This window comes from Mastigoproctus giganteus, chromosome 11 (assembly GCF_048544385.1).
Source record: "Mastigoproctus giganteus isolate SK-2022 chromosome 11, ASM4854438v1, whole genome shotgun sequence".
Lineage (NCBI taxonomy): Eukaryota > Metazoa > Arthropoda > Arachnida > Uropygi > Thelyphonidae > Mastigoproctus > Mastigoproctus giganteus.
Window position 1 is genome coordinate 57010355 of NC_143585.1, and position 25847 is coordinate 57036201.

The following is a 25847-nucleotide window of genomic DNA, read 5'->3' on the forward strand; positions in this document are numbered from 1 at the left end:
TATCTCATTTTGTCAGCATCACGCCTTTGTATCTTTCTGGCATTTGATCAGTTTGAGTGATACGCAGAACTGTGATTGTGAGTGTTATTGTCTACTAAACTCAGCTTGGAAACAGGGAAGTGTATTGAGAACACAGATTGAGCCCACTCTGCAATGGATATATCAAGAAGTACTGATACCTCTACTGGAGTTATAAAGCTTGGAAATTCTGGATAGTAGACACATAAGTGCACTTTTACATAGTTAAATTGACTTGCTTTCTGCTTCTTGATATGCTACTTCATATACAAACAAACTTTTGTGTATTATTTTCCTAATTTTCTATAGCCACTTACCATGATTTTGAATAGCCTGGATAATTATCCTTGCAATTTGGACATGCAGTTCATATTTGTATGTTATCTGGAAATTACCAAATCTTTAGCGTTTGTAACACCTTATGGGATTCAGGATGTATCAATGAAAACAGTAGTGTTCATACATCCAGGAAGTAACCTGCTTAGATCAGGATTTGGCTTTTGTTACTTTCTGTTTATGCAATTCATTGACTATTTCTCCTTTTTTAGATATTAACTTATTACTCCTTTTTTTAACTTAGTTCAGTGTGTTTTGTGGTGGGGCTTTGACTGGGATTCTATATAAAGAAGACAGTTTCAATAACAGCACAATGTCTTGATTACACAGTTTCTATCAACAAGTTTCTTTAAAATCATTTTTAGAAATCATGAGATGTCTAGAAAATGCTGTAGGATTTTCTAGACAAAAAGAGAGAGAGGAGTTTGCTTGCATGCATCACTTTAAGAGAATACTGGTAATTCTTGCTTGCTGAAGTCATTTTATCTCTTGATACCCTTAGGAAGAGAATGTTCATGATTTATTTGACAAGTGTTAGAATGCCAAGAGCTTGTCGGCTGCACTGGTGGATATGCACTGTAATCCATATTTGCTCCTTTTAATCCCAGGAGAGCTAGCTTTTTCCTCCTAGGTCATTGTGGCTGGAAAAAGATTAGTTGAGTTAGCAGTCTTGAGATCTAGTGTATTGCCTGCAGAACTAGAAGCTACTTTTTTTTTTTTTTTTGACACGAAAGAAAAGGACTGACTATGAAACAAAAGTAAAGTCACTACACATCTTCTATAGCACTATAAAGATCACCAAAACTTGCTTTATCGTGTTTTATGTATAACATAAAAGCATAATATGCAATATAAACTCGAGCTTCTTTTTTGAACACCATGCAGAAATTACAAGGTGAAAAAAATCATGCAGAAGAAATTAATCATACTTCTGGGCTGGATGCTGTTAGTGTGGAGGAACTAATAGCTTTGGCCAAAGCTGCTGCTGCTACTGAAGATTGTCTCCTAGAGGTAGGGAGAGAAAAAAAGTTACAATTAATAATACTGGAAAATATTATTATTATTATTATTATTATTAGCTATATGGTGCAAGAAAACCTGAGGCTTATGCTGCACCAGACAAAAAAAAAAATTCTCGAGTTACCCTGAGAGAGAGAGAGAAGTAAAGAAGTAAAAGGAAATCACCAAGAAAGAGAAGAATGATGATATCCAGCTCAGGACCCTGGGTGTGCCAAGCCCATACTCACCAGATGTGAGTCCTGATGTTCATAAATCTCTTTAATTTCAATTCGCAAGGCGTCCATAAAGTCCTTGTGTGCACTTTAAAACTGCAAAACCTTAGGTTCTATATGAGAGCAAAACCTTAGGTTCTATATGAGATAAAACCAATCTGTAAAATACACTGGAAAGGTAATTTATTTTAGTTTTTAGAGTATGTAATCATAAGTTTATTAAGATTTAACATAACGTCCATCATTACTGATACAAGTGTGGTATAGTTGCAATTCCATAAACATGTTTTCCAGTTGTGTTTTATGGTATTAATTGCATTTGTGATATGATCCTGGTACAAAGATTATTTAAAAAGCGAGATTTGAGGAGTAAATAACACTTTTAATATGCTTCCATAGAAAAAAAAAAAAAAAAAAAACTCCAATAGGGACTTCTGGGTGACTGAGCTGGCCAAAAAATTGGCCACACCTCTGCCAATCCAGCTGTTTGGGAAGATCATCTAAAAATTGAAAAACATTCTGAGCAAAGTGGCTAGGTGTTCCATCTTGCTCAAACACCATATTAGCTTTAATTGTTAATTGTCTTATTTCAGAAATAAAAAAAAAAAAAAAAATGCAAGATAACTATCACCATTAACCAAAGTTTCTTCAATAAAAAAAGAGCCAATTTTGTGTCTTTTGCAGTTATAAAATCTTCTTTTTCTTAAAGTTATCTGCCCTCAGGCAGGTTCAGGGCTTTATTGATACCATGCTTCTGTATCTTCTGCTATACTTTTAATTCCTGCATAATTTCCTCTTACCATCCAATTCATCATTCCAATTCTCCTTCTCCCATTTCCACACTTCTACCCTTCAATCCCTTTCCTCAGCATGCTTTCTCTTCTCAATACATGTCCCATAAAGTCATTTTGTCTCTTTAATTCTTTACAAACATCCTCTCTTCTACTTTCCACAAAATCTCATTCTCACTCTGTCCACCCATTTCACCCTTTCCATTCTCTTCCACGCCCGCATCTCGAAAGCTTCTAGGCGTATAATCTCCTCTTTCCCAGTGCCCATGTCTCGGAGACATATAGTACAACAGTCCATATTAATGTTTTCATCATTTGCTTTCTTAATTCCTCCTTGAAATTTGTTTGTTTGTTTGTTTTTTGGTTTTTAGGAGCATTAGCAACTAAGGCCATATTGCTCCGGGATATGCGGTGGTCATTCCCTGACCTTTCCGCATCCTCCGTATTTGGTGGTGACGGGCTCGAACCCCGGTCTAATCAAGAAGCGTGTGCTACACACTGCTGCTCCTTCCCACCTGGCTACGGAGGCGCACCTTGAAATTTCTTCTCAATAGTTCTTTTCCATTACTAAATGCTTCTTTGCCATGTAATTCTTGTTTTTATTTCTTCCAGGCTTTTCCTGCATAATTTCTGTCATTATGCTTCCCAAGTATCTGTCGACCTGTTCCAATATTATTCCATCTAATGTCGTATTCATTCTTCTTCCTGGCCACTTTGAAAAATTGACATTACCTTGGTTTTATTGCTGTTAATCTTCATATTTTGCTCCTTTATTGTGCTGTTCAATATGTCCAAGGAGCTCTGTAATTCTTCATTATTAGCAATCAATATCTAGTCATCTGCAAATCTTATTGTCTTTGTCTTCCTCCTTCCTACTTTTTTGGTGGCTGATGAACTCTTTCATCAGTGCTTCTGTGTATAAATTAAATAGTACGGGGGGACATGGAACATTCTTGCCTTACACCCCTACCAATGGGAAATCACGGAATATTTTCAAGAAAATAGAACAGAGGAAGCATTCCAAAAAATTCTCAATTCGGCTAATAATATGGCTTCTATCACTGGCATTGCCGCTTTTTTTTTTTTCAGAATTAAGCAGTGTAAGGAAAAGATTGGAAAGATGTCATTTTGAGTATGAACATTGAGAGGAAGTTATTCAAGATCTGCAACAACAAAATTTCAAAATTAATTTTTTCTTTCAAATTATGGAGACATCAATTTAACGGTTTCTCGTTAACAGGTTTAGAAATATTTAAAATATTTTATATTTCTGAATTAAAAAAAAAAAAAAAAAAAATGGTAATATAACAATTTCTTAAATCTTTGCAAAGATTTACTTAATAAATTAAGTGACATTTTTTTTTTTTTTTATATGAAAATCCCAAACATGAAAGGTATCAGAACTTGTAGTACAGTACTTAATACTGTGCATAGGTTGGTAGACGAAAGAAGATATTTGTTGACATAGACTTGAACTTCTGTAGACTGTAATTTTCAGGAAAGAAAAATACGAGTCGGAGAGTGATAGTTTAGCATTATTTGAAGAACTTAGAGTACTTAAAATTTATATTGAAGGCAATATTACTCCATTTGAAGTGTTACAATATATTTTTAAAAACAATTTTACAGATACTTTTTCAAATGTAGCAGTTGCATTAAAAATTTATTCAAATGAAGGGAATAAAGGGGTGCTCTTACCAAGAAAGGCTTAAGTTCTGCAAATTGAAGCATCTGCAGACTAGGCTCCTGCGAGGTGATATGACTGAGGTGTATAAGGCCTTGAACGGAATGAACAGGCTCAGTGCTGATGGGATTCTTCCTCTTGTTCAGATTACACACTTGCAACAGCATAAAAGACAACTGTAGAACAGTTGTTCAGAAATTTTCATTTAGCCAGTGAGTGACTGAATGGGGTTGTTGAAAGTGGCTGTTGTTGTTGTGGAAGTTGATAGCTTAAATAAATTCAAGCAAGAACTGGGCAAACTTTTGGAGCAGATGGGAAGGTGAATGGGATATGGGTTTTTTCACTTTTTTTTTTTGGCTGATGCTGTATAAGCTTGCTTTCTTGTATCATATGCCACTACTAATGCTAATGCCAATTTTTCCAGTTTCAGTTTTCTCAGTGAGTGAATGGAGTTTTTCAAAATTAAAATTAATGAAAAATGTGTCAACAACGACTCTGTAATTTGGCAATAATTTCAATGGAAAGTAATCATTTGGAATAAATAAACATAAATGAAATAATTAATAAATTCACATCTCTTAAAGCAAGGAAACATCTTCTTCTTCCAGTCACATAGTTCCTTGAGGAGCTGTTGTGGCCACCAACACCCAAACTGCATAGACTATGTGCTATATGTGCGGCATTGAAAAATGTCATGCCCAAAAGTTCACTGATCCCATCCTTCCACCCAGTTGCAGGTCTTCCTTTAACATCAGTTTCTGAAGTTGGTTTTGTTATGGTTTCTGTGGCATCAGATAATGTGCTGGTATGCCATTGCCTACCACATGGCTGATTTTGAAAATGGCCAGCTTTAATCATAGAAAGAGTCATCATGCATCCCACAAGAAGCTTTTGAAGTGAAAAGGTGACTACGGCAGAGCCCCGCATAGTGCAGAAGGCTGATCACAACTGGTTTTCACTTGGTTTCCAGAGGTCGTCTATGTATATAAATGGATATATATTATCCATTAGATTCACATAAGTAGTTATTATATCTTCAGTCAATGAATTTATTCATACGGTGATGCTATTATACCTCTTTTTCCTTTTTCAATGTATAATAATGTCCAATATTTCTAATTAATTAGCATTAGTAGAGGCATTTGATGCAAGAAAGCAAGCTTATGCAGCATCAGCCAAAAAAAAAAATAATAAATAAATAAAAAAATAACCACTTCCACTTCACCCCTCTGTTCGTTCGAAATACCTGTCCAGCTGAGCCTTAAACTTATTTAGGCTATCAACTTCTACGACAAGGGATGGAAGTCTATTCCACCAACCAACCACCCGCTGGCTAAAGGCAAATTTCCTCACGTCTATCCTACATCTGTCTTTTCTCAATTTGAATTTATGCCCTCTCAGGTGATTATTCTGAGCAAGAGGAAGAATCCCATCAGCATTGAGCATGCTCAAACCATTCAAGGCTTTATACACCTCTATCAGATCACCTCACCAGTGCCTAGTCTCCAGACACTGTAATTTGCAAAAAATAAGCCTTTCTTTGTAAGAGCACCCCTTTGTTTCATTCACTAATCTTGTTGCCCTTCTCTGTACTCGTTCCAGCAGCTCTACATCCTTCTTGAAATAAGGCCTCCAGACCTGTATACAGTACTCTAGGTGTGGTCTCACCATTGCCTTATACAAGGGAATATTATGTCGAATATATTTTCAAATAATATTCTCCCAAACCATAAAGCATGCAATGTTTCCTTACCATAAACATATTTTCATGCTGATTCACAGTCTTAACCCCAAATGAATATATTTCTTACCTTTTAAAATGTTCGTTCCTGTATTTCAAATTTACACTCTTTTCATTTGGCATTAACCACTGCAACATACGAATTTCAGAATGATTTTGTTATTTTTATTTGTTGTTTCATAATATTATAGGTGAGATATGTTGTAATTCTTTTCCTTTTCAATAAATTAGTAATAATTATTTACTTCTTATTTTATTTTTTAATTGAAATATTTTGGGGCAGCAAACTGGATTTTGCTTACTGGCGGCATATAGGGTTGCAGCAGCTGTGCATTAACAGAACTGATCTCTTTAAACTTCATCCAGTTTGAAAAATGAATTTCTTAATAATTAAGTAATTTTTATTTTTTTATATGCATTAAAACTAGAATAAATTACCTTTCCAATGCATTTTTATCCCATATAGAAGCTAAGTTATTACAGTTTTGAAGTGTACAAGGATTTTATGGACATTCTGTATATTTAAAATCATTTCTTTAAATGAATAATAAAAGAAACTAGATTAAAATATAAATTAAATATGATGTAATCAACTAATGATGTATTAATTTAAAAGCTTTTATACTCATTGAAAGTAGTGCTACTTACAACCAAGCAACTAAAATAAACAGAGAAAACAATAACAAAAACAATGCAAAAAATATATAAATAAATAAATATATAAAAACAAGAAAAAAAAAAAAATAATAATGAGCAAGAGCCAAGAAGACTTAGACAGGGAAACATGGCAGCATGGTAGCCTGCAAATATAACTGCTGCCTGGAGTAAAGCTTGAAAATCCAAACTATGGACCAGCCTATAAGCAAATACCAAAGCTTACTAAGAGAAGAAAAATAAAACAAAAGAAAGTTTTGGGGATTGGTTTTTTTTTTTTTTTTTTTTTGATTTGGTAGTTGTTGGTGCATCGGCTTCTGTGGCCATATTGCACCTCCCAAGGTTTTTGCAGTACTTTGATCCAAGCCCGAGGCGGGAATCGAACCCGCGACCTTTGGGTTGCCGGGCAGGTACTTTACCCACTCGGCTAGCCCGGTCGGCAAAGTTTTGGGGAATTACAGTGACAACCATATCAAAGAGGCATTTTGCCATTATGAAAATTCACAAAGATACAGATTTTCACCTGCAAAGTTCTAAATTCTTATTAAATGTATCATAATTATCTATTTGCATATAATACAATACTATCCTATTTGGTGTATTTGTTTGTTTGTTTTGAGTTTTTATGCACATTAGTTGCTAAGGTTATAGTGTGTCCAGATGAAAGGTGTAATCTGGTATTTTTATTCTGAATATTTGTTTCCTGACATTCATATGATATAGCAGTGCACAGAAATCATATCAAAATAATGAGATTATATGAACACATTAAATAGTGTGATACAAGTTAGTTTACTGCACAAATATAGAAACAACTGGTTTTAACTCCTTGTCTGAGTGTGTATAGAGCTCTAAGTGTGTATAGTTTGGTCAGTAATCCTAGGTGATCGACAGTATGATGTTAAAGTAAGGCAAATCAATTTAGTTTAATATTGCATGCATCAGTGTATTTAAATTGAAATGTAAATTGATATTAAAATGTATTTAAATTTAAATTGAATTATTAGTTAAATATGGAGAATACTAGTATGATATGTTTATGTGAGAATTTAATGTTTGGTAGTGAGGTTATCAGTGATGACAAGTTTTTTAACATAAGTCAACAATTATAAGTGATTATGATACAAGTGAAAGCATTTATTAAATAACAAGATCACTTCGATGATGCAGTTATGTCCCAATTTCAACAAAAATTTTAGCAAAAATTATGACCTGTATATAGCTGCTAACTTTTCATTTTAAAAAAGCTGGAGTTTAAGCATTTGAAAGCATGAGGAAACAGCAGATTTTTCATAAAAAGCAGGAGGGTTTTTTTTTTGAAAGACAACACTGCACTGGAAATTAAATTTCACTGGTCACATATATATTTTATATTAAAATATACATGTACGATTGTTTACAAATACAGTATACTTTCAGAGGTAAGCTTACCTAGGATTTTATTTCTGTTTGGAAAGTCTATTGACAGCAATTTCGATTGCTTCAAGAAAGATAGCTTGCAGACTTTACCCCTTCAAAAATGCTAAGTCAAAGTTTTGTTCATAGCAATGGCCCTACTATCTAGATTTGGCTGTCAGAAGCATTTCAAAAGCTTCACCAGAAAGAGAAGATCTGAACTCATTTTTTTTTTGTTTCTCTAACCTGGCTGAATGTTCTCTCATACTCAACATTGCTATAAGAATTACTAAAAATGTCCAGCATGAATGGTGATATTTTGTTATATTTCAAGCTTCCTTCATTTCTCTAACCAAGGAATGCTGTACATCAAGTCTTCTTCTTTGGTAGGTTCTCAAAGTGACTCTGATAAAACTGATGCTGCAAAACATCTAATTGCTTCGTTCATATTTTAATCTTTAACAATATCAAGAAGTACTGGAACCTTGTCCACAAAAAATTTCAAATTTGAAAATGACACACCAACAATTCAAATTTGTGCCGCCACAATAAGCTTTAAGATTTAGTTAGCTACACTAATCAATTTCCAAAATGGAAGTGAAGTTTTAAAAACTGTTGGTAAAATAAAATTGAACATAACATTCTTCAACATATCTAGAAATAATGACCTCAGTAGATGGATATGAGGTGTTTTGGAATGAAGGGCCATGTTTGGATTTTCAAATTTTAGTGTAACATAAAGAAAACAAGCAAACTTTATTCGAGTCAGAAGAGAGAAACATGAAAGGACTTTCTGCATGAATGAGGATAATATGCCAAGAATTATCTTGCCTGGCCTGTTTAAGATTGCTTTTACCATACATTTTCAGTTCAGAAGTTCTTTTTCTTGAGTTCATCAATTTGTTTTCTTTCAAAACATTGGATTTGAACATTAGTTGGTGCCAGTTGTCACTTCTATCTCTTCTTTAATATGTTTGCTGCCTTTTATACTTGCAAGGGTCATTCCTATGTGCTTTGTTCCACCATCCCACAGGAATTCTAACATCAACTAATGCATTTGAGATTCTGAATCTGCATCACTTGAATTCTATTCAAGTGATGCACAGACTATGTCAGATGACATATTATAAAGAGCTGCTTTAAAGTCATCTACTTAGTACTGTCCATCCATTATAACAATTTTTTAGGGTAATTTTAATAAAAATACTAAACTGGATAAAATAACTAGATATATTTATAACTAGTAGTAGTAGTAGTAGTAGTGGCATGTGATGAAAGAAAGCAAATGTATGAGCTTATGCAGCATCAGCCAAAAAAAAAAAAAATTACACCATTCCCTCCAAATGCCTGTCCAGTTCCTCCTTAAATTTATTCAACCTATCAACTTTCACAACGACAGATGGAAGTTTGTTCCAGCAATTAACCACCCGCTGGCTAAAGGAAAATTTCCGCACATCTGTCCTTTCTTAATTTGAATTTATACCCCCTTAGGTTCATAATCTGAACAAGTGGAAGGATCCCATCAGAATTCAGCGTGCTCAACCCATTCAAGGCCTTATATACCTCAATCAGATCACCGCGCAGGTGCCTAGTCTCCAGCCACTGCAATTTGCAGAACTTAAGCCTCTCTTGGTAAGAGGATCCCTTCATTCCCCTCACCAATCTTGTTGCCCTTCTCTGTACACGCTCAAGTAAATCTACATCCTTCCTAAAATGAGGCCTCCAGACCTGTACGCAGTACTCAAGCCGTGGCCTGACCATTGCCTTATACAGAGGGATAATCACCTCCTTTTCCCTACTAGCAAAATTCCTATATATCATTGACAAAACCCCATGACCTGCCCTGGCAGCCCATCTGCATTGCTCAGAAAACTTCATATCTGACTGCACAATTACTCCCAGGTCTTTTTCATTTTCTACCACCTTAAGTGTAGTACCACACAGTTGGTACGTTTCTCTGGGGTTACTTCTACCCATATGTAGTACTTTGAATTTGTCAAGGTTAAACTTCAGTTGCCACTTCTTAGCCCATCTGCCCAAATTATCTAGATCCTGTTGCAGTAGCACGCTGACATTACTGCCATTAACAACCCTGCCAACCTTTGTATCATCTGCAAACTTCGACATTAAGCCTGATATACCTTCATCAATATCATTGATAAATATACAAAACAACAGTGGACCTAACACCGAACCCTGTGGGACTCCACTAATAACATTAGTCCAAGAAGAGCAGCACCCATTGATTACCACCCTCTGTCTTCTAGCACTTAACCATCCTTTTATCCATTGTAGCAACTTACCCTTAATACCATTCTGCTCCAATTTGTACAATAGTCTTCCATGTGCAACAGTGTCAAAAGCTTTCCTGAAATCCAAATATATGATATCAAAATTATCTTTCGCATCCTGTTCCTTTGTAACCACATCATAATATCCTATCAAATTTGTCAGACAAGACTTTCCCTTAACAAACCCATGCTGTGTCTGAATTATTGCTGCAGTCTTGTCTAGATGATCCTGCAATGCATCTTTAACCAGTGACTCCATTATTTTACCCGGAACAGAAGTTAAACTAACTGGTCTGTATTTACTCGTGTCACCCTTCGATCCGCCTTTGTGAATTGGGGATACATTTGCACATCTCCAGTCCATGGGAACCTCCCCTGAGTCCAAGGATGCTCTCATAATTATGGCTAAGGGTTTGCTTAGTTGCTTTGTCGCCTCCTTTAATATAACTGGATAGATCCCATCCACCCCAGGTGCTTTTCTTACTTTTAACTTCAACAATTTCTCTTCCACTTTGCTCTCAGTTATTACAAAATCATGAAGTATCTTGGTACAATTTGATAACCTTCTGCCATTTTCAAACCTTAATAATTCCTCACGTGTGAATGTAGATGCAAAATACTCATTCAGTTTGTTTGCTATCTGAGCAGGATCATCAACAGTCGAACCATCGATGTCAAGTGGACCAATCAGATTCACCCCCTTCCTTTTAAAGTTTATATAAGTAAAGAAATCCTTGCTGTTTTTCTTAGCATCTTTTGCCAAGGATTTCTCGTAATTTGCCTTCGCCTGCCAAACCTCCTTTGTGACCTGATTACAGATTAACTTATATCTGCCATAGGCTTCCGAGTCGTTATAACTATACAGTTATAAAGTAACTAATAAACCAGATAAAATAATAATTTCAGCACAAGCAAAGAAAACATACTGAACTAGATAAAATAACTTCAATGTAAGCAAAAACATATGAAACTGTGAACCAAGTTTACAACTTTTATAGTGTTCTCTAGACAGTATGATTGATTGGTGCTAAGCAAAATCCCAGCTAAAATGCAACAGCCCACAGTTTAATCAGTGTGCCGATATCACTCAATTGTTCATTTCATGTGTCCTTCCTTTTATAGTATTCAATTATTGACTGCAACTGAATGAAAGCATTTCTGTATTGAGGCAAAAAAATGCAGTTTGTTTGGATGAAGTTAGCATTAAGGGAGCAAACATGCTAAAGAGACTTATCAAAGGTTTGCCTTTGCTTTAAACACATGCTTCAAAATATTTTTTACTTCAGTGGGATGCATTAGCTGAAACTGCTTAAATCTATCTTTACTTTTAGCACTTCTTTCTATATAGTAGTCAAGTATTCATCTACTTTCATAGGAAGACATGCATCTCTTTTCCGCACACAAATTAAGATGACAAGGACAGCCTACCAACAAGTGCCCACATTCCTCCTTTAATATTCTTGCTACTTCAGGTTTTAGACCTACCATAACAGGTGCATTATCAACACCGTCAGACAATTTTTGGGAAGAATGCAGGTGGTTTTAGGTTGTTCAGATGTCCAATGATGTACCCTGTAAAATCACCTTCAAAGGTTGGTACTGACAACAAGATGCTTTTGATGTTTTTTTTTTTTATATTATTATTATTACAAGAATGGTCAAAAATGGTCAATTTTTCAGATCCATTTCTTCAACAATGGCTGCTGCTTTTTAATTCCACAACCATATATTATTCAAGGAAAAATGATTGGTATATCTTTCAGAAATCATTTCTGAAAAATGTGCCAGCATGATCAGCACAACTCAAAAGGAGATTATGTTCTATGCAACAGATGCAAAATAAACATTCAGCACGTATGACATCATCATCACCACCAAGAGATGCAACATCTATTTCTGCATTTCCTTCTATACGCTACTCACTGTTGTTAGGTTTATTTGTTTGCAAATGTCTGATTGCAAACAAATGCTTGAAACAGAAAATCCCATCTACATACTGTAAAAGTGTCACCAGTTACCTTTTTCAGATTTCAAAATGCCTAGTAAATCTTGTATATGTTTCTGAAGTGGAAGTCATATTTCTGTGGCATATTACTGAAAGATATTGTTAATTAGCTTTGCATTGCACAAGTACTATGAAATAGCTGCATGAAATTATCGTGCATTTTTATTTAGTAACAACAATGACTATCACAGATCACCTGATGACCAATTTGTGAAGTTAAAAAAATAATAATAACAATAATAAATTTCAATTTTAACATTTTTATTATTTTTTGTGAAAGAAAAAGATAGAGGAAAAATGAGCTCTTGCAAAAAGACTGAGAAGTGCCAAATCAAGGAAAAATGATTGACTTTCCATCAGAAATCCAATGAGTTTTTAGATGTCTGTGTAAGGCAAAATAATACCCCCGCATAAGATAAACAGATTAAGCCTGTAGTTCTATTAATCTTATATCCCTTCAGAAGGGAAAAAATCTTTTGAAACATCTTTTTGAATTTGTCCAAGATTGTATAAGTATGCAAATCAAGAAAAGTTTGGATCTGCTGTTAGATCTCTGCTGAAGAGTTCTAGTAAGCCCTCCCAACAATCAATTTGATAATAGAAAGGGAAATGTGAAAGAACCTCAGTACAGAGTTTGTGGAAAGGATAAGTTTATAATCGTGAGCATGATAATAAACTGCCAATTTCCTTGAATTGTCGAATGGTAGTTTGTGCTCCTTTAAATGAAACATCTAGTTTTTTGCCAATACTTCTCATGGAATAACCTTCCATATACAGAGTTATAATAGCACTTCTTTTTTAAACACTCAGTTTCTTATTTCTTGCCAGGTTTATCACAAAACACACAATGTATACCAAAACACTCTTTCTGAATGAAGGGTGTTCAATTTTGTAAGTTGCATCTCTTGCTCCTCAATTTATATTATTGCAAAACATACTAGAATTATCAACAATCTTCTATAATATTGAAACAATACTTCCACCTTCTAGAATATTCTACAATCATCTACAATGTCCTATCATCTACAATGTCCTATCATATTCAGGAGTCTTCTACTACACCTTACTGGATTATTCTTGTTCTAGAAAATTCTTAAATATTATTAGAGTTTTTTGATTTCTATACATAACAGAAAATATTTTAATAATATGGTTGGTTTTAACAAAAACTTTCTTTAAATATATATTTTAATTTATTTATTAAAATAAATAAATTTAAAAATATCATTAAAATATATAGAGCCATATCTGAATCCAATATCGGACACACTGTTATTATTGCCCTTGCAATACATTATAACACATTATAATCTGATCGAATTTTTGTAATCAAATTAATCAAATTATAAATATTACATAATTGGACTCAACTGGTGACATAATTCAATTCAACAATTCACAGTATGACACAAATTGTATAAGATCATTTTACACTGCTTTTTTTTTTTTTTTTTCTTTTTTTTTTTAAAACACCCTCTATACTTACTTCATTATGTACATTTTGTTCATCTGAAATGATAAAATGGCTGCCACTAGGTGGAAGGATGTTATCATGACGTAGCCTTTTGTCTTGTAGCAATTCTAAGACATCTGCCAGCTGTTGCTAGTAATGGGGCATAAAAATAGAATTTTGGGAGAGAGAAATTATAAGAGTAATAGAATTCCTTGGGTGAGAATAGAATCAAAACTTACCAGAAATTAAGTTTAAAGCCCAAATGCAGATATAAATAATATTAGAAAGTGTTTTCCAATCAAAACAAACTTGGATTAAGGGTTCTTTTAGGGTATTATGGATTTGGCTGGTTATTTTGTGGGATAATTCTGTTAAAATGGATAACAATTTGACAACAGAGTTTGAACCAGTCATCATTTAAGAAGGGAAACTGTATCAAGGAGGAAAAGTATTTCAGCTCTCTGCTTTAGAAAAATTCTCCTCAAGTTACAAGAATGAATAAGGCACACGCATATTCTGTTTTTCATGTAAATAAAGATAATACTTATCAAGGCCTATAAAGACTAATCAGGAAAACCCATTTTATTCCCTTTCATATATGAAACACAAATAGCAGAAGCAAAGAGTTAAATAAAGGAAGGATAACTGTAATTTAAAAGTTAGAAGACTGGCCAAGAACTGTTTAAAAATGGTTGCTTATTGTACCTGACATAAAAAAAAAAAAAAAAAACAAACGTTACATTATATAATTTTTTTTTTTCATGTAAACCCCAAACAAGAGGTATTGGAACCTATAGTACTTAGTATATTGGGATGGAGGTTGAGAAGATGAAAGAAGATATTTGTTGACATTAGACTTGAACTTCTGTAGACTGTTATTTTAAGGAAATACGTACGAAGGAAGGTTGTTCCAGAAAACAACAGCTGAATGAACAAACGAGGAAGATGAAAAGTTGGTTCTGTTAGTTTTAAGTTGGACAGTAAATGGATGTTGGCTAGTGGCGGCACGTGTTTGGACTGTTTAAAGAGAAAGCAGGAATTATAGAAGCCAATTCAGAAGAACAGTGCCCATCATGGAAGTACTTGTAGAACAGGCATGCAGCAGAAACAGTATGTCTATGAGACAGCGAGTAGAGACTCTGTTAGAGATGAATCATTAATTAACCTAACTGCCCTCTTCTGAACGGAATCAAGAAGCCTGAGAGAGGTTTTGGGGGCACTACCCCAGATGTGGGAACAATATTCCACGGTAGAGCAGATTTGCGATTTGTACAGAGTGAACAGCTGGTTGGAAGAAAAGTAACACCAAGAATGAAAGAGAAAACCAAGTTTCTTAGATGCAGAGGAAGCAATATTTGTAATGTGCTTGTGCCAAGAGAGATTAGAAGTCAGGGTAATCCCCAAAAGAGATATATCATTTTGCTAGAAATCGGAGTGTCATCAAAGATAAGCGAGAAGAAGAATCCTTTTGGCGAGATATAAGACAAGACTGAGTTTTAGGATTGAAATCAACTAAGTTGTCTTTATCTGCAATAAGGCCTCTGAGGTTGGGATTATTCATACCACCAATTTTAAACACACACACCAACCGTTTATGGCTGACTGAATAATGAAATAAAATAAAATAAAATCATTTTATTTTACTGAATAATGAAATAAAATAAAATAAAATCATTTTATTTTATTTCATTATTCAATCAGTCATAGTGTGTGTGTTTAAAATTGGTGGTATAAGTTGTCTTTGCCCAACTGGAGAATTAAGGAGATCAGCATTTTAGGAATTGGTAGCAGATTTTCGAGAAATTGAAGCTGATTGAGCAGGACAAGTTTCTTAAAATGGAAAGTGGAATGCAATGTGCTTTCATAGGCAAAACTATGGATAGGATTTCCAGTCAATGGAAGAAGGTCATTAATATACAAGAGGAAAAGAGTGGGGGAAAGAACTGAACTTTGGGGGACACCAGCATTAGTGAAGAAGTTAGAAGACAGAGCGCTATCTACCATCACCCTCAGTGAGTGATCAGAGAGAAAACTGGATAACCAATTACAAAAAAACAGTTGGCAAACCATAAGATGGAACCTTGTTTAGAAGACCTTTATGCCAAACATGATCGAAAGCCTTTGAGATGTCAAGAGCGACTGCTTATGTTTCACCGAACTTTTCCAATGAATTAGTCCATAAATGGGTAACATAAGCCAGAATATCACCAGTGGATTGACACTGACTGAATCCATACTGGCGATTGTTGATCAGATGGAAGGTTTCTAGGTAGTTTAAGAGTTGGCGGTTAATTGATTTCTCCATTACTTTAGAAAGAGTAGAAGTAATTGAAATGGGATGATAATTGGATGGGAGGGATTTGTCACTCTTTTTAGGAACTGGCTGGATATGAGCAAATTTCTAAGCAGAAGGAAAAACACCTTTGGAATAAGAAAGTGAAAAAAGGCAGCAAAAATAGGAGTAAGTTCAGGAGCACAGGTATTGAGAACAATTGGAGAAATATCATCGGGACCTGGGGCTTTCTTAGCATCAAGATTCGTCAAAATCCTTCTGACATCCTTTTGAAGGAAGACCACAGGAGGCATTGAATGGAGCATGTTGGGAATGATGGGAGGTGTTTTACCACGGTCATTAATACATGTTTTGGAAGAAAAATTGGACGCTAGAAGGTCAGCTTTATCCTTGGCCGAAGTGACAACAGAACCATCTGGTTTGGACAGGGGTGGGAGCAGAGATGGACAAAAGTTGCGGCCAATAGCTTTGGCAAGGGACCAGAATACTCAGCTACCATTAGGGCAAGAAGCAAGTTTTCTACTCTTAGCCTGTTCAAACTCTAGTTTGGACTGATTAATAACGGCTTTACAATTGTTGCGAGCTTTGGTGTAGACAGAAAATGAAACTGAAGAATTAGAAACAAGCTAAATATGATATGCAACATTCTTCTCTTGAACAGCCTTAGCACATTTATTGGAAAACCAAGGTTTAGATAAAGGACGAGATTTTAAAGTGGAATGTGGAATAAAGAATTCCATTCCTGCAAGAATAATTTCACTCACACGATCTGAGCAAAGGTTGACATCAGAAGTTTTGAAACAGTAATCCGACCAAGGAAAAGAAGAAAAGAAATCTCGGAGATCATCCCATTTTGCATTCTTGTAAAGCCAAACAATACGAGGTTGGGAATAGCCATGAGATGAAGGCTCCATTGGAGAAGAGACAATCACCAAGTTGTAATCTGAGGTGCCTAAAGGACCTCTCACTTCGACCGTGTACTTAGAAGGGTTGTTTGTGAGAAAAAGATCAAGCGTGTTGGCTGTATGGTTAGGATTGTCCGGTATTCTTGTAGGTAAATGAACAATCTGTGCAAGGTCATTAGTAATTGCAAAAGCCTCAGCATCTCGACCAGCGGGGTAGGCGTGACTAGAAAATGGAAGCCAGCTGGAGTTGTGAACATTAAAATCACCAAGGAAAATTACCTCACTGTTAGGAAAGTTGGACTGGAGAAAGTCAAAGAGCTCCAAGTGATTAGTGGAATTGGGAGAACGGAAGAAACAACAGATGAATTTGACACAATGAGGTAGAGAGAGAGATTTTAAGCCAGAGAAGATCAAAGAGAGGAGAGTCCAAATTACCAAAGTCTCTGACAGGGAATATCGGAACGGACATATGCACATGTACCACCTTTGAGGCGAAAGGAATCATACAGTGAATAATTTGGGCAATTAAGATGAGCAGTAGTTGAATCAACCAATAACTGAGATTTTGTCAGAAAACGTACATGGGGTTTGGCAGACTGCAAGTGGAAATGGACATGGTTGAGATTAGAATTGAGACCACGTATATATGTGAAATGAATTGGGAAGTGTTTGGGACGTTTAGATTTTTTCGCAGATAAGCTTACTCTATTAGCTTGACAATTCATGCTGTATTCAATGGTAAGAAAAAGTGGGTGGGATATACTGTATGAAGTAATGAAATTTTTGGATATGGTGTGCACATGGTAAGAATATACCCAGATCTTTGAAATAATGTGGCTTCGACAATGCCCCCCCCCCCCAATACACACTACTCGGACTCCCTCCAGTCACTATCTGGCAGAGTAGAGGTAGCAAGATTATGCACTAGCTGATCCGGAAGCCTCCTAGAGAGTTACCAATAGGTTTGGTTCGGTGTACTAACTAGTGGCTGGCCTGCGAACACCGTTTTAGAGCTGTTCCCTCGAAATGTAAGGAAGCTTGGACCTTGCCACGATGTTCATCATAACCTCAAAAGTCATCAATTATACTGTCTTGTGGAAGAGATGAGAGAGGGTCGACCGGAACTTAGCTCTGGAGACTAAACATGGGTTCCACCACTTCAAGCCTCCAATAAGTAAAGTGGTGGTATTGCACCGGTTGATGAGAGTGATCAACCACCCAGTGTGCCCTCTATGTCTTAAAGTGATAGCAAATATTAAGAGAACAGAATTTGAACCTGGAAAACAAAAAAAAAAAAAAAAAATTTATATATATATATATATATATATATAAAATGATATATTTCATTATGTTGAAGGACAACAATGTGATGTATTCAATAATCTTTTAATGTGTTTCTGTTTTCACTGATTAAATAACCAATAAGTCATAAATTTATAGCAAAAGAGTTGGGTTGAGATACTGAATCGATGCTATTTACATTAACACAATATTTTAATCACAAAGTTCTTAATTCTGTTAAGCATTTTGTTTCCTGTTAGTTTTTTTTTGGAGCCAATTAAGAGTGCTAAGAAGTGAAAGGTAACAAGATAAATGTGAAAACAATTACCCATTTCTTGGTCTAACAGGAGATAATGGAACATTATGTGTTGATGAGGACCTCCCATTTGGCTTGACAACTGCAGTTATCACCTCTTCTTCTTGTGCTCTAAAGGAAAATAAATAAATACCTACGTATATACAACATAATCTAGTGTGGAAATGACAGAACACAGAATAAAGCACTATTTTATGAAACTGCTAAGCAAAAATACATAATTTGACTATGCTCATAAGATACAGATTATCTTATATAAGAATACTGTTTTTTTTTTTTTTTTTTGGGTTATATACCCTTGAATATGGTGTTGATATGACCTCCTTTGAGGAGCTTGGGAGCTTATATCAGCACATTTTGTGGACACTGCAATAGCTATGCTCTCTGGGCATTTGCTGAGATCATCCAATCATGTCTGCACAAAGCACAACATTTAAGTAAGTTTTATTTTTGGGGAGTTATACAAGTTTCTTGCAGATAGATGCTTTGGCCAAAAGATCTTTAACAGTTTTGAGATTACATTGGTACTTCTATAGTTCTATTGCAGCTGTTTCCATTATTTGGCCCTGGTTGTTATATGCTTCTACAGATCTGTCTGCCTATGCCAATTAGTTTTAACTTTTTTAGGTATGTTAGCATATATGCTTAAAGTGTCTATTGCCTTCAACTTATCTGTCCAACCACATGTAATATATTGACTCCTAGTAGATGGATTTTCATGAAATTTTACATTTGTCTCTTCACACGAGGGGCATAATTTCAAGTGGAGGAAGGATGGTTGCAGGATAGATGTGCAGAAGTTTGCCTTCAGCCAGTGGGTGGTTGACTGTTGGAACAGGGTTCCATCTGTTGTTGTTGTGGAAGTGGATGGGTTGAATAAACTCAAGGGAGAACTAGACAAATTCTTGGTGAATACAGATGGTTGCAATGTTTTTTTTTTTTTTTTTTTTTTTTTTTTTTGGCTGATGCTATATAAACTTGCTTTCTTGCATCATTTGCCATTACTACCACTAGAAATGTCTTCAGAATAAGTGCTGAATGGACAATGGCATGTCGCACAACAAGAACCAGCTGCATTTCTCTTGAAATTGAGGCCTCATCCAGGAAATGCAATTGAACCCGTCAGGTACAAATTTCTCGCGAATCACACCCTGATTGATGAATGACTTCATCAGCATCACCTCAATCCCTTACTTCTGTAAATGAAACTTGTTGGGCCTTAGTGATGATTTTGAAGTCCACTGCATGTTCTGATGCTTGGTGGTATTGTAACACTCAACACTCATCTCCAGTGACAATACAGTCAAGGAAATTAGGATTGTCTTAACAAGTCTGGATTACGTCTTCACGTGGTGACACTCTTTGTTGCTTCTGCTCATCTCTGAGGCCATGTATAAATTTTGGACAGAACTTCCTTTTCCCTAATCTTCCTGCAGAATTTGACGAATGGTCTCCTTATTCATATTCAATCCATCAGCCGTCATTCTGAGGGTCAAACAATGATCCCTTGCCACAATTTCCCAAACTTTTGAAACTCAGTCTTCATTTTGTGAGGGTAACAAGCACTGACTTCTTGGGTCATTACAAACATCCTTGCATCTGTCTTTGATCCACTTATACCATTCATACTGGTACGACTTACTGTTTCTTCACCATGAACAGTTTTAACATGCTGTATGTTTCGGATTTTCTCAGTTTAAAGGAGAATTCGATGTTTGTTTGTTGCACTATTGCAAAGTTATGACGGAACATTAAAGCTACTGACAGATTGCAAGAAACTGGATGTTAAAAAAAAAAAAAAAAAATTCTTGTTTATACTCGGTCATGATCACAAAGTTAGTGGAGTTTACAATAAATCATCAATACAAAAGTTAAATGTATTTAGCAGTCACAGGCGTGAAACCCGGTCCACTCAAAGAGCGTGTGCTGCTGCACTCTTTCCTCTGACCACTCAGCTACGTCAGGCTTCTACTAGGTGGTGGTACAATCTCTGTACCACCACCTGTTGGAGGAAGTTTGAAATACAACATATCACTTCTGTTTATTTTCAAACTTAATGAACATGACTGCAGCTGCACCAAAATTCTATCCCGTGAGACTTGAACAGTCTTTCCAGGGGTCAAACTGACTGACAAGACTTTAGATCACTACTCCTTCAAATTGGACATGGAGAGAACTGCAGATACTTTCTAATTTAATCTTAACTTGCACCTTTTTTGACCCCTTCAATGTTGCATTGTTAAGTAAATCCTAGTCTCTTTTATCTCTGATATCATTAGAACCAGTGTATGCAACAATATCACCCTTTGTCCCTTAAAAGATGATAACTGCTCTACAAAGTCATCATCTTTTGCCCATGCAGACATATCCTGGTTCTATTCTATCTATCCTTTTACAAGTAGCAAAACAAGCTGGATATACCAGCTCCAATTCAGGTTTCAGAACTGATAAATACCGAGCACTGTTGAATACAGAGCCTAAACTAGCAAAACTATCATAAGAAAAACAGTTACATATAATGTAATGTGGTTTTTATAATAAAATTTATGTTCTAATTTTTTTGTAGAATGCATTTTGATTTTTTTTAATATACAGCCACTCCCCGACTTGTGTAAGGGTTGCGTTCCGCGGAACTCAACATAAGTCGAATATTACATAAGTAGGATTTCCCTAAAGGCTTATGCAGCACTCGAAACTATGCATGCTGAATTTCATTGAAGCAAAAAAGAAATGCTTAACGGACATGTAAAAAGAATTATTTATTAAATTTTTTTATCTCACGCATAGGAAAAATTACAAATATTTCAAAATTATAAAATCAGCAACTTTTACCTTTCGAGCATTGTTGCCAGGATTAACTTTCCAGCTGTGGAGATTTAGAAGGGGTTTTTTCCCACACCACAAAATTTCTCTGCAGCTGCAGAATTGGCACTGGCAACTTCACCACATACTTTAATGTTTTGGAAACCAGCGCGATACTTGAACCTATTAAACCACCTGTTGCTTGCCACAAACTTGGCTTGGGGTTCACCGTACTTATCCTTAATATCTTCTTAAATACGTCTTACTTTTTTGTTTGAATTGCCATTGGGCTCAGGGGCACTTGCTTCTGACTCTGATTTTCCAACCATATTAATAGCTTTTCTATCTTCGATATAGTACTTGAATGCTGTTTTGTGATCACTGTTTGATCTTTTATACGCACACTATTCCTTAAAATAGTCCACTGTTGAAGCAGCGAGACATAATTCTGTGCAATAGATGACAAACTTTGTCCTGATTAGTACTTCTTAATTAATCATCTTCATTTCTAAATCAATTTTGTTTCATTTCCTAGCACTGCCAGCACTTGCACTTTCTGTTGGTCTCTTTCCCTTAACCATTGTAATAAGTAAATAGAAATGCAGAGAAGATTCCGAAAATTTATTTGTTTTTTATATGATTGAAGATTTCAGTGAAGAGGAACTCATTTCGTTATAATATCATAACATAAAACCCCACAGAATTCCAGTTATCAGTATTATCGCAAATGCAATAAAATCAAGTTTACTACCTGTTTATAATAGATTGTGCTAACAGAAAAGCCCAATAATCGGAAAGTGCAAATTGTTTTTATTGTTTTATGGTAGTGACCTCCATAAAACAATAAAAACATGCTTTAAAAAAATATCACAAAGGCGTTCAAAATTGATTGTTATAACAGAACATATGATAATGATGAAAGTGTAGTGCAATTTCCATTATAAAAATGACCTTTTAGAGAGATAAATAGATTTCTTATATAGCGAATATTTCAACATCTGTGGTCTTGGAACGAATTTAAAAAAAAAAAAAAAAAAAAACCCAACAATGTGTTATGGGGCTCACATTACGATATTTTCACGATACCTCCATTTATTCTTACAGGATGCAAAATACGTTTCCACGATTGTTTTAAGTTTGCACTGGCCAGAGTATTACATAAGGTGGGGAGTGCCCATATTCTAATATTTCTTTAGTCCATGCCAGTATCATATAATGACAAATATCATAAATACTGATAAGATATGACAGGATACATAATAATATTGACAAGTAAGTCGTTTCATAAAAGAAAGCATTGAAAATGTATGTTCCTCTCTGAAATGACCTCACACCCCTTATGCCCTTATTTGGCAAAATAAAAAGTTAGTAATCCCTATGCTGGTCCTAAAAAGTTTTTTAAAAAATTTTACCCATCCATGATACTTAAATGTCCGGAAAATGCTGAATTAACCAACTTATCTTTTTTTTGAGAAACTTTGCTCTGCCAATATCCATATCATTATCTCTATGCAACTGAAGGATTTGGATAGATATAATATCGCAAATAGCAACAAACAGTTAAATTTATTATCTATTATAACTACATTTTTTTCCCCAAATATTTTCAACCCTTTTGTCTACAGAATCTAGCCATTCTAAGCATATCTTTCAGCTATCTATTTGCACTATATATTTTCTATATACAGGCAGTTTTCGATTTACGAGTTCCCAGGTTTACGAGTTTTTTCTCCAAGTATCATGTATCAACAAATCGAAAATATGAATACAGTCAGTCTTTTTTTTTTTTTTTTTTTTTTTTTTGGTAGTTGTTGGCGCATCGGCTTCTGTGGCCATATTGCACCTCCCAAGGTTTTTGCAGTACTTTGATCCAAGCCCGAGGCGGGATTCGAACCCGCGACCTTTGGGTTGCCGGGCAGGTACTTTACCCACTCGGCTAGCCCGGTCGGCAATACAGTCAGTCCTCGTATAACACGTGTTTGCACTACATGAATTCGATCATACACGATTTATAAATAGGGGAACGATATCTTATATAACGCGAACCAAATTTGCTTATGCACGATTCGCCTTTGTGTTTACAAGAAATGGCAGTCGAACGCAGAATCACCCCAACCAAACGTAACACGATAGGAATGAAGAGAAGATTCTGAAAATGTATTTATGTTTTTTATATCAGTGAAGGGGAAACATATTTCACCATAATAACGTAAAAACCAACTCAATTCCAGCAATCGGTATAATCGAAAATGCAATTAGATCGAGTTTACTACCAGTTTATAACAGATTCCACTAGCAGAAACGCAACTGGAAATTGTTTTTATTGTTTTATGGTAACCCCTAGAAATGTGCTTTAGTAAAATGTGAGGTGTTAATAGTGTATCTCTGTCTTTATGGTGTTGTTTATTCAGTTGCTACACGCGCACAGCTTTGTTTATGTGTATCAAGCGTGCCTCCTCATCTGTAATTGTGCTTTATTCCCTAAAAATGAGTAAAATACTTTAAAAGATGTGAAAAGGAAGCGTCCTGGTGAAGACACTGCAGATTCAGAGAGAAAAAGAAAAGCAATATCGATAAACAGAGGTGGACTGGATCAAAAATTCTTACCCGGGGAAATTTATAGTGGCATCATACTATGGTTTATGGCTAAAATCACACTGGCCACCGGCCCACCAGGGGTTTCCCCAGTAAGGCTTATGGCCAGTCCGCCTCTGTCGATAGAGAAAAAATATGAATTTGTGAAACGCTTTGAGCGAAATGAAAGACCATGTGATATTGCACGTGCTTCAGACCTAAATGAGGCAACGCAGAGAATTACAAAGAATGCAGAGAAAATAAAAACAACTTTCATAGCAGGAACAACTTAAAGTGTAATTAAAATCCATTAGATTAAGACACAAAGAATTGGAAGAGATGGAACGGCTGTCATCTGTTTGGATAGAAAATCAAACAAAAAACAAGTTTTCTTACGATAGAAGCAAAAGCATTAGCAATATTTTATTACGTAATAGTCGTAATAAAATACTTACATATTTTATTTATTGTTTCGTAATGTTTTGGTTAAAAATGTGTGTTCAATCTTGGGTGGTCGGCACCTAACCCTATTTTTCCCATAGGGCCTGTTGTTTATATTGCACGAGGGTTTCTAGGAACACATCTATCATGCTAAACGAGGACTGACTGTATTAACTGCAAAAAACGAATGTTAAACATTCATAAGTACCGCACTCCAAACTATGTGTGCAGCTATACAATATAGTGTACTCCACTTTACGATATTAATCAGTTCCAGAGACACTACCGTATCGTAAAAATATTGTAATGTGAACCAAATAACACATTGTTTTTTGGTAATTCGTTTCAAGATCTCGGAAGTTAAAATTTCCACTGTATAACTAAGCTATTTATCTCTCTAAAATGTCATTTTTGAGGTCATAAGCGTGACCTTAAGGCCATATAAAAGGTCAATTGTATTAGTTACCAATTCAAATCATTAAAATGCACTACATTTTCATTGTTATCATATGTTCTGTTATAAGAATCAATTTTAAACACCTTTGTGATATTTTTCTAAAGCACATTTCTGGAGGTCACGACCATAAAACAAAAACAATTTACATTTTCCAGTTTATTGGGCTTTTCTGTTACTGCAAGCAATTATAAATGGGTAATAAACTCGATCTTTTTGCATTTGCGAAAATACCGATAGCTGGAATTGTGTGGTTTTTTAAGTTATTATGGTGAAATATGTTTCCCCTTTACTGAAATCTTCAATCATATAAAAAACATAAATAAATTTTCAGAATCTTCTCTTCATTCCTTGTTTTTTTTTAAGCATCGTAAATTTTTTACTCCACGCGGATTGTGTTAGTTGCAATTTGTGTATGCCGTTGAAAAATGCTTATGCATGCAATCGTGAAATTTATAATTAAAAGAGAAGATTATCTTGGAAACAAACGTCCCTTGAAGCATTTCTGAAGACAACGACTCCTTGTGCAACAAACCAACGAGTGCCGAGCCAATAATGAGTGATCAACGAGTGTGCATATAGTCGATGATAATGATGAAGAATAAACATTCTTTAACATTTATAATCATAAATAATTTCTCTATTATTATAATTTGCTTGATTTTACAGGCTTCGTTTTCATTTCTTTGGATAATCAATCATTGTTTAAACATAAACTAATTAGCTAATTAATTTCATTGTTGAGAATGTACTATTTTTAACTTTATGTCTATGGGAAATAAATTCCTGCTTTATGAGTTTTTACTTTACGAGCGCATGCTAGGAACGAATTAACTCTTAAAGTTGAGAACTATCTGTACTGCTTTATACTTTTGTAGCACTATAATTGCACTGTACATTACTTTCTCCTTTCCTTTGTTTAACATGTGTATCTTTACACATATTTTATCAAAAGTAACTATAAACGTCACAAATTCTATCCTGTTTTTATAGTCTGCATTCCAGGCCAAATGTGACCCCCAATTCACAAAGGGGATCAAAGGGTGGCATGAGTAATTACAGATCTGTTAGTTTAACTTCTGTTCTGGGAAAATTAATGGAGTCACTGGTTAAAGAAGCACTGCAGGATCATCTAGACAAGACTGCAGTTATAGTTCAGACACAGCATGGGTTTGTTAAGG

The 25847-nt window shown here is 35.1% G+C and overlaps 1 protein-coding gene across 4 annotated transcripts in view; it reads right to left on the reverse strand.

Moving 5' to 3' along the window:
• Window positions 1-25847, reverse strand: part of LOC150078026 (sister chromatid cohesion protein PDS5 homolog A-like) — a 797139-nt gene that overhangs the window by 29878 nt on the left and 741414 nt on the right. For all 4 annotated transcript variants that reach the window (XM_090384327.1, XM_090384329.1, XM_090384326.1 and 1 more), the window contains exons 33-34: window positions 18408-18506; window positions 1284-1359 (exon numbers count right to left, since the gene is read on the reverse strand). In XM_090384327.1, the coding sequence (XP_090240453.1) occupies window positions 1284-1359; window positions 18408-18506 (175 nt within the window). The remainder of the gene's footprint in view (window positions 1-1283; window positions 1360-18407; window positions 18507-25847) is intronic.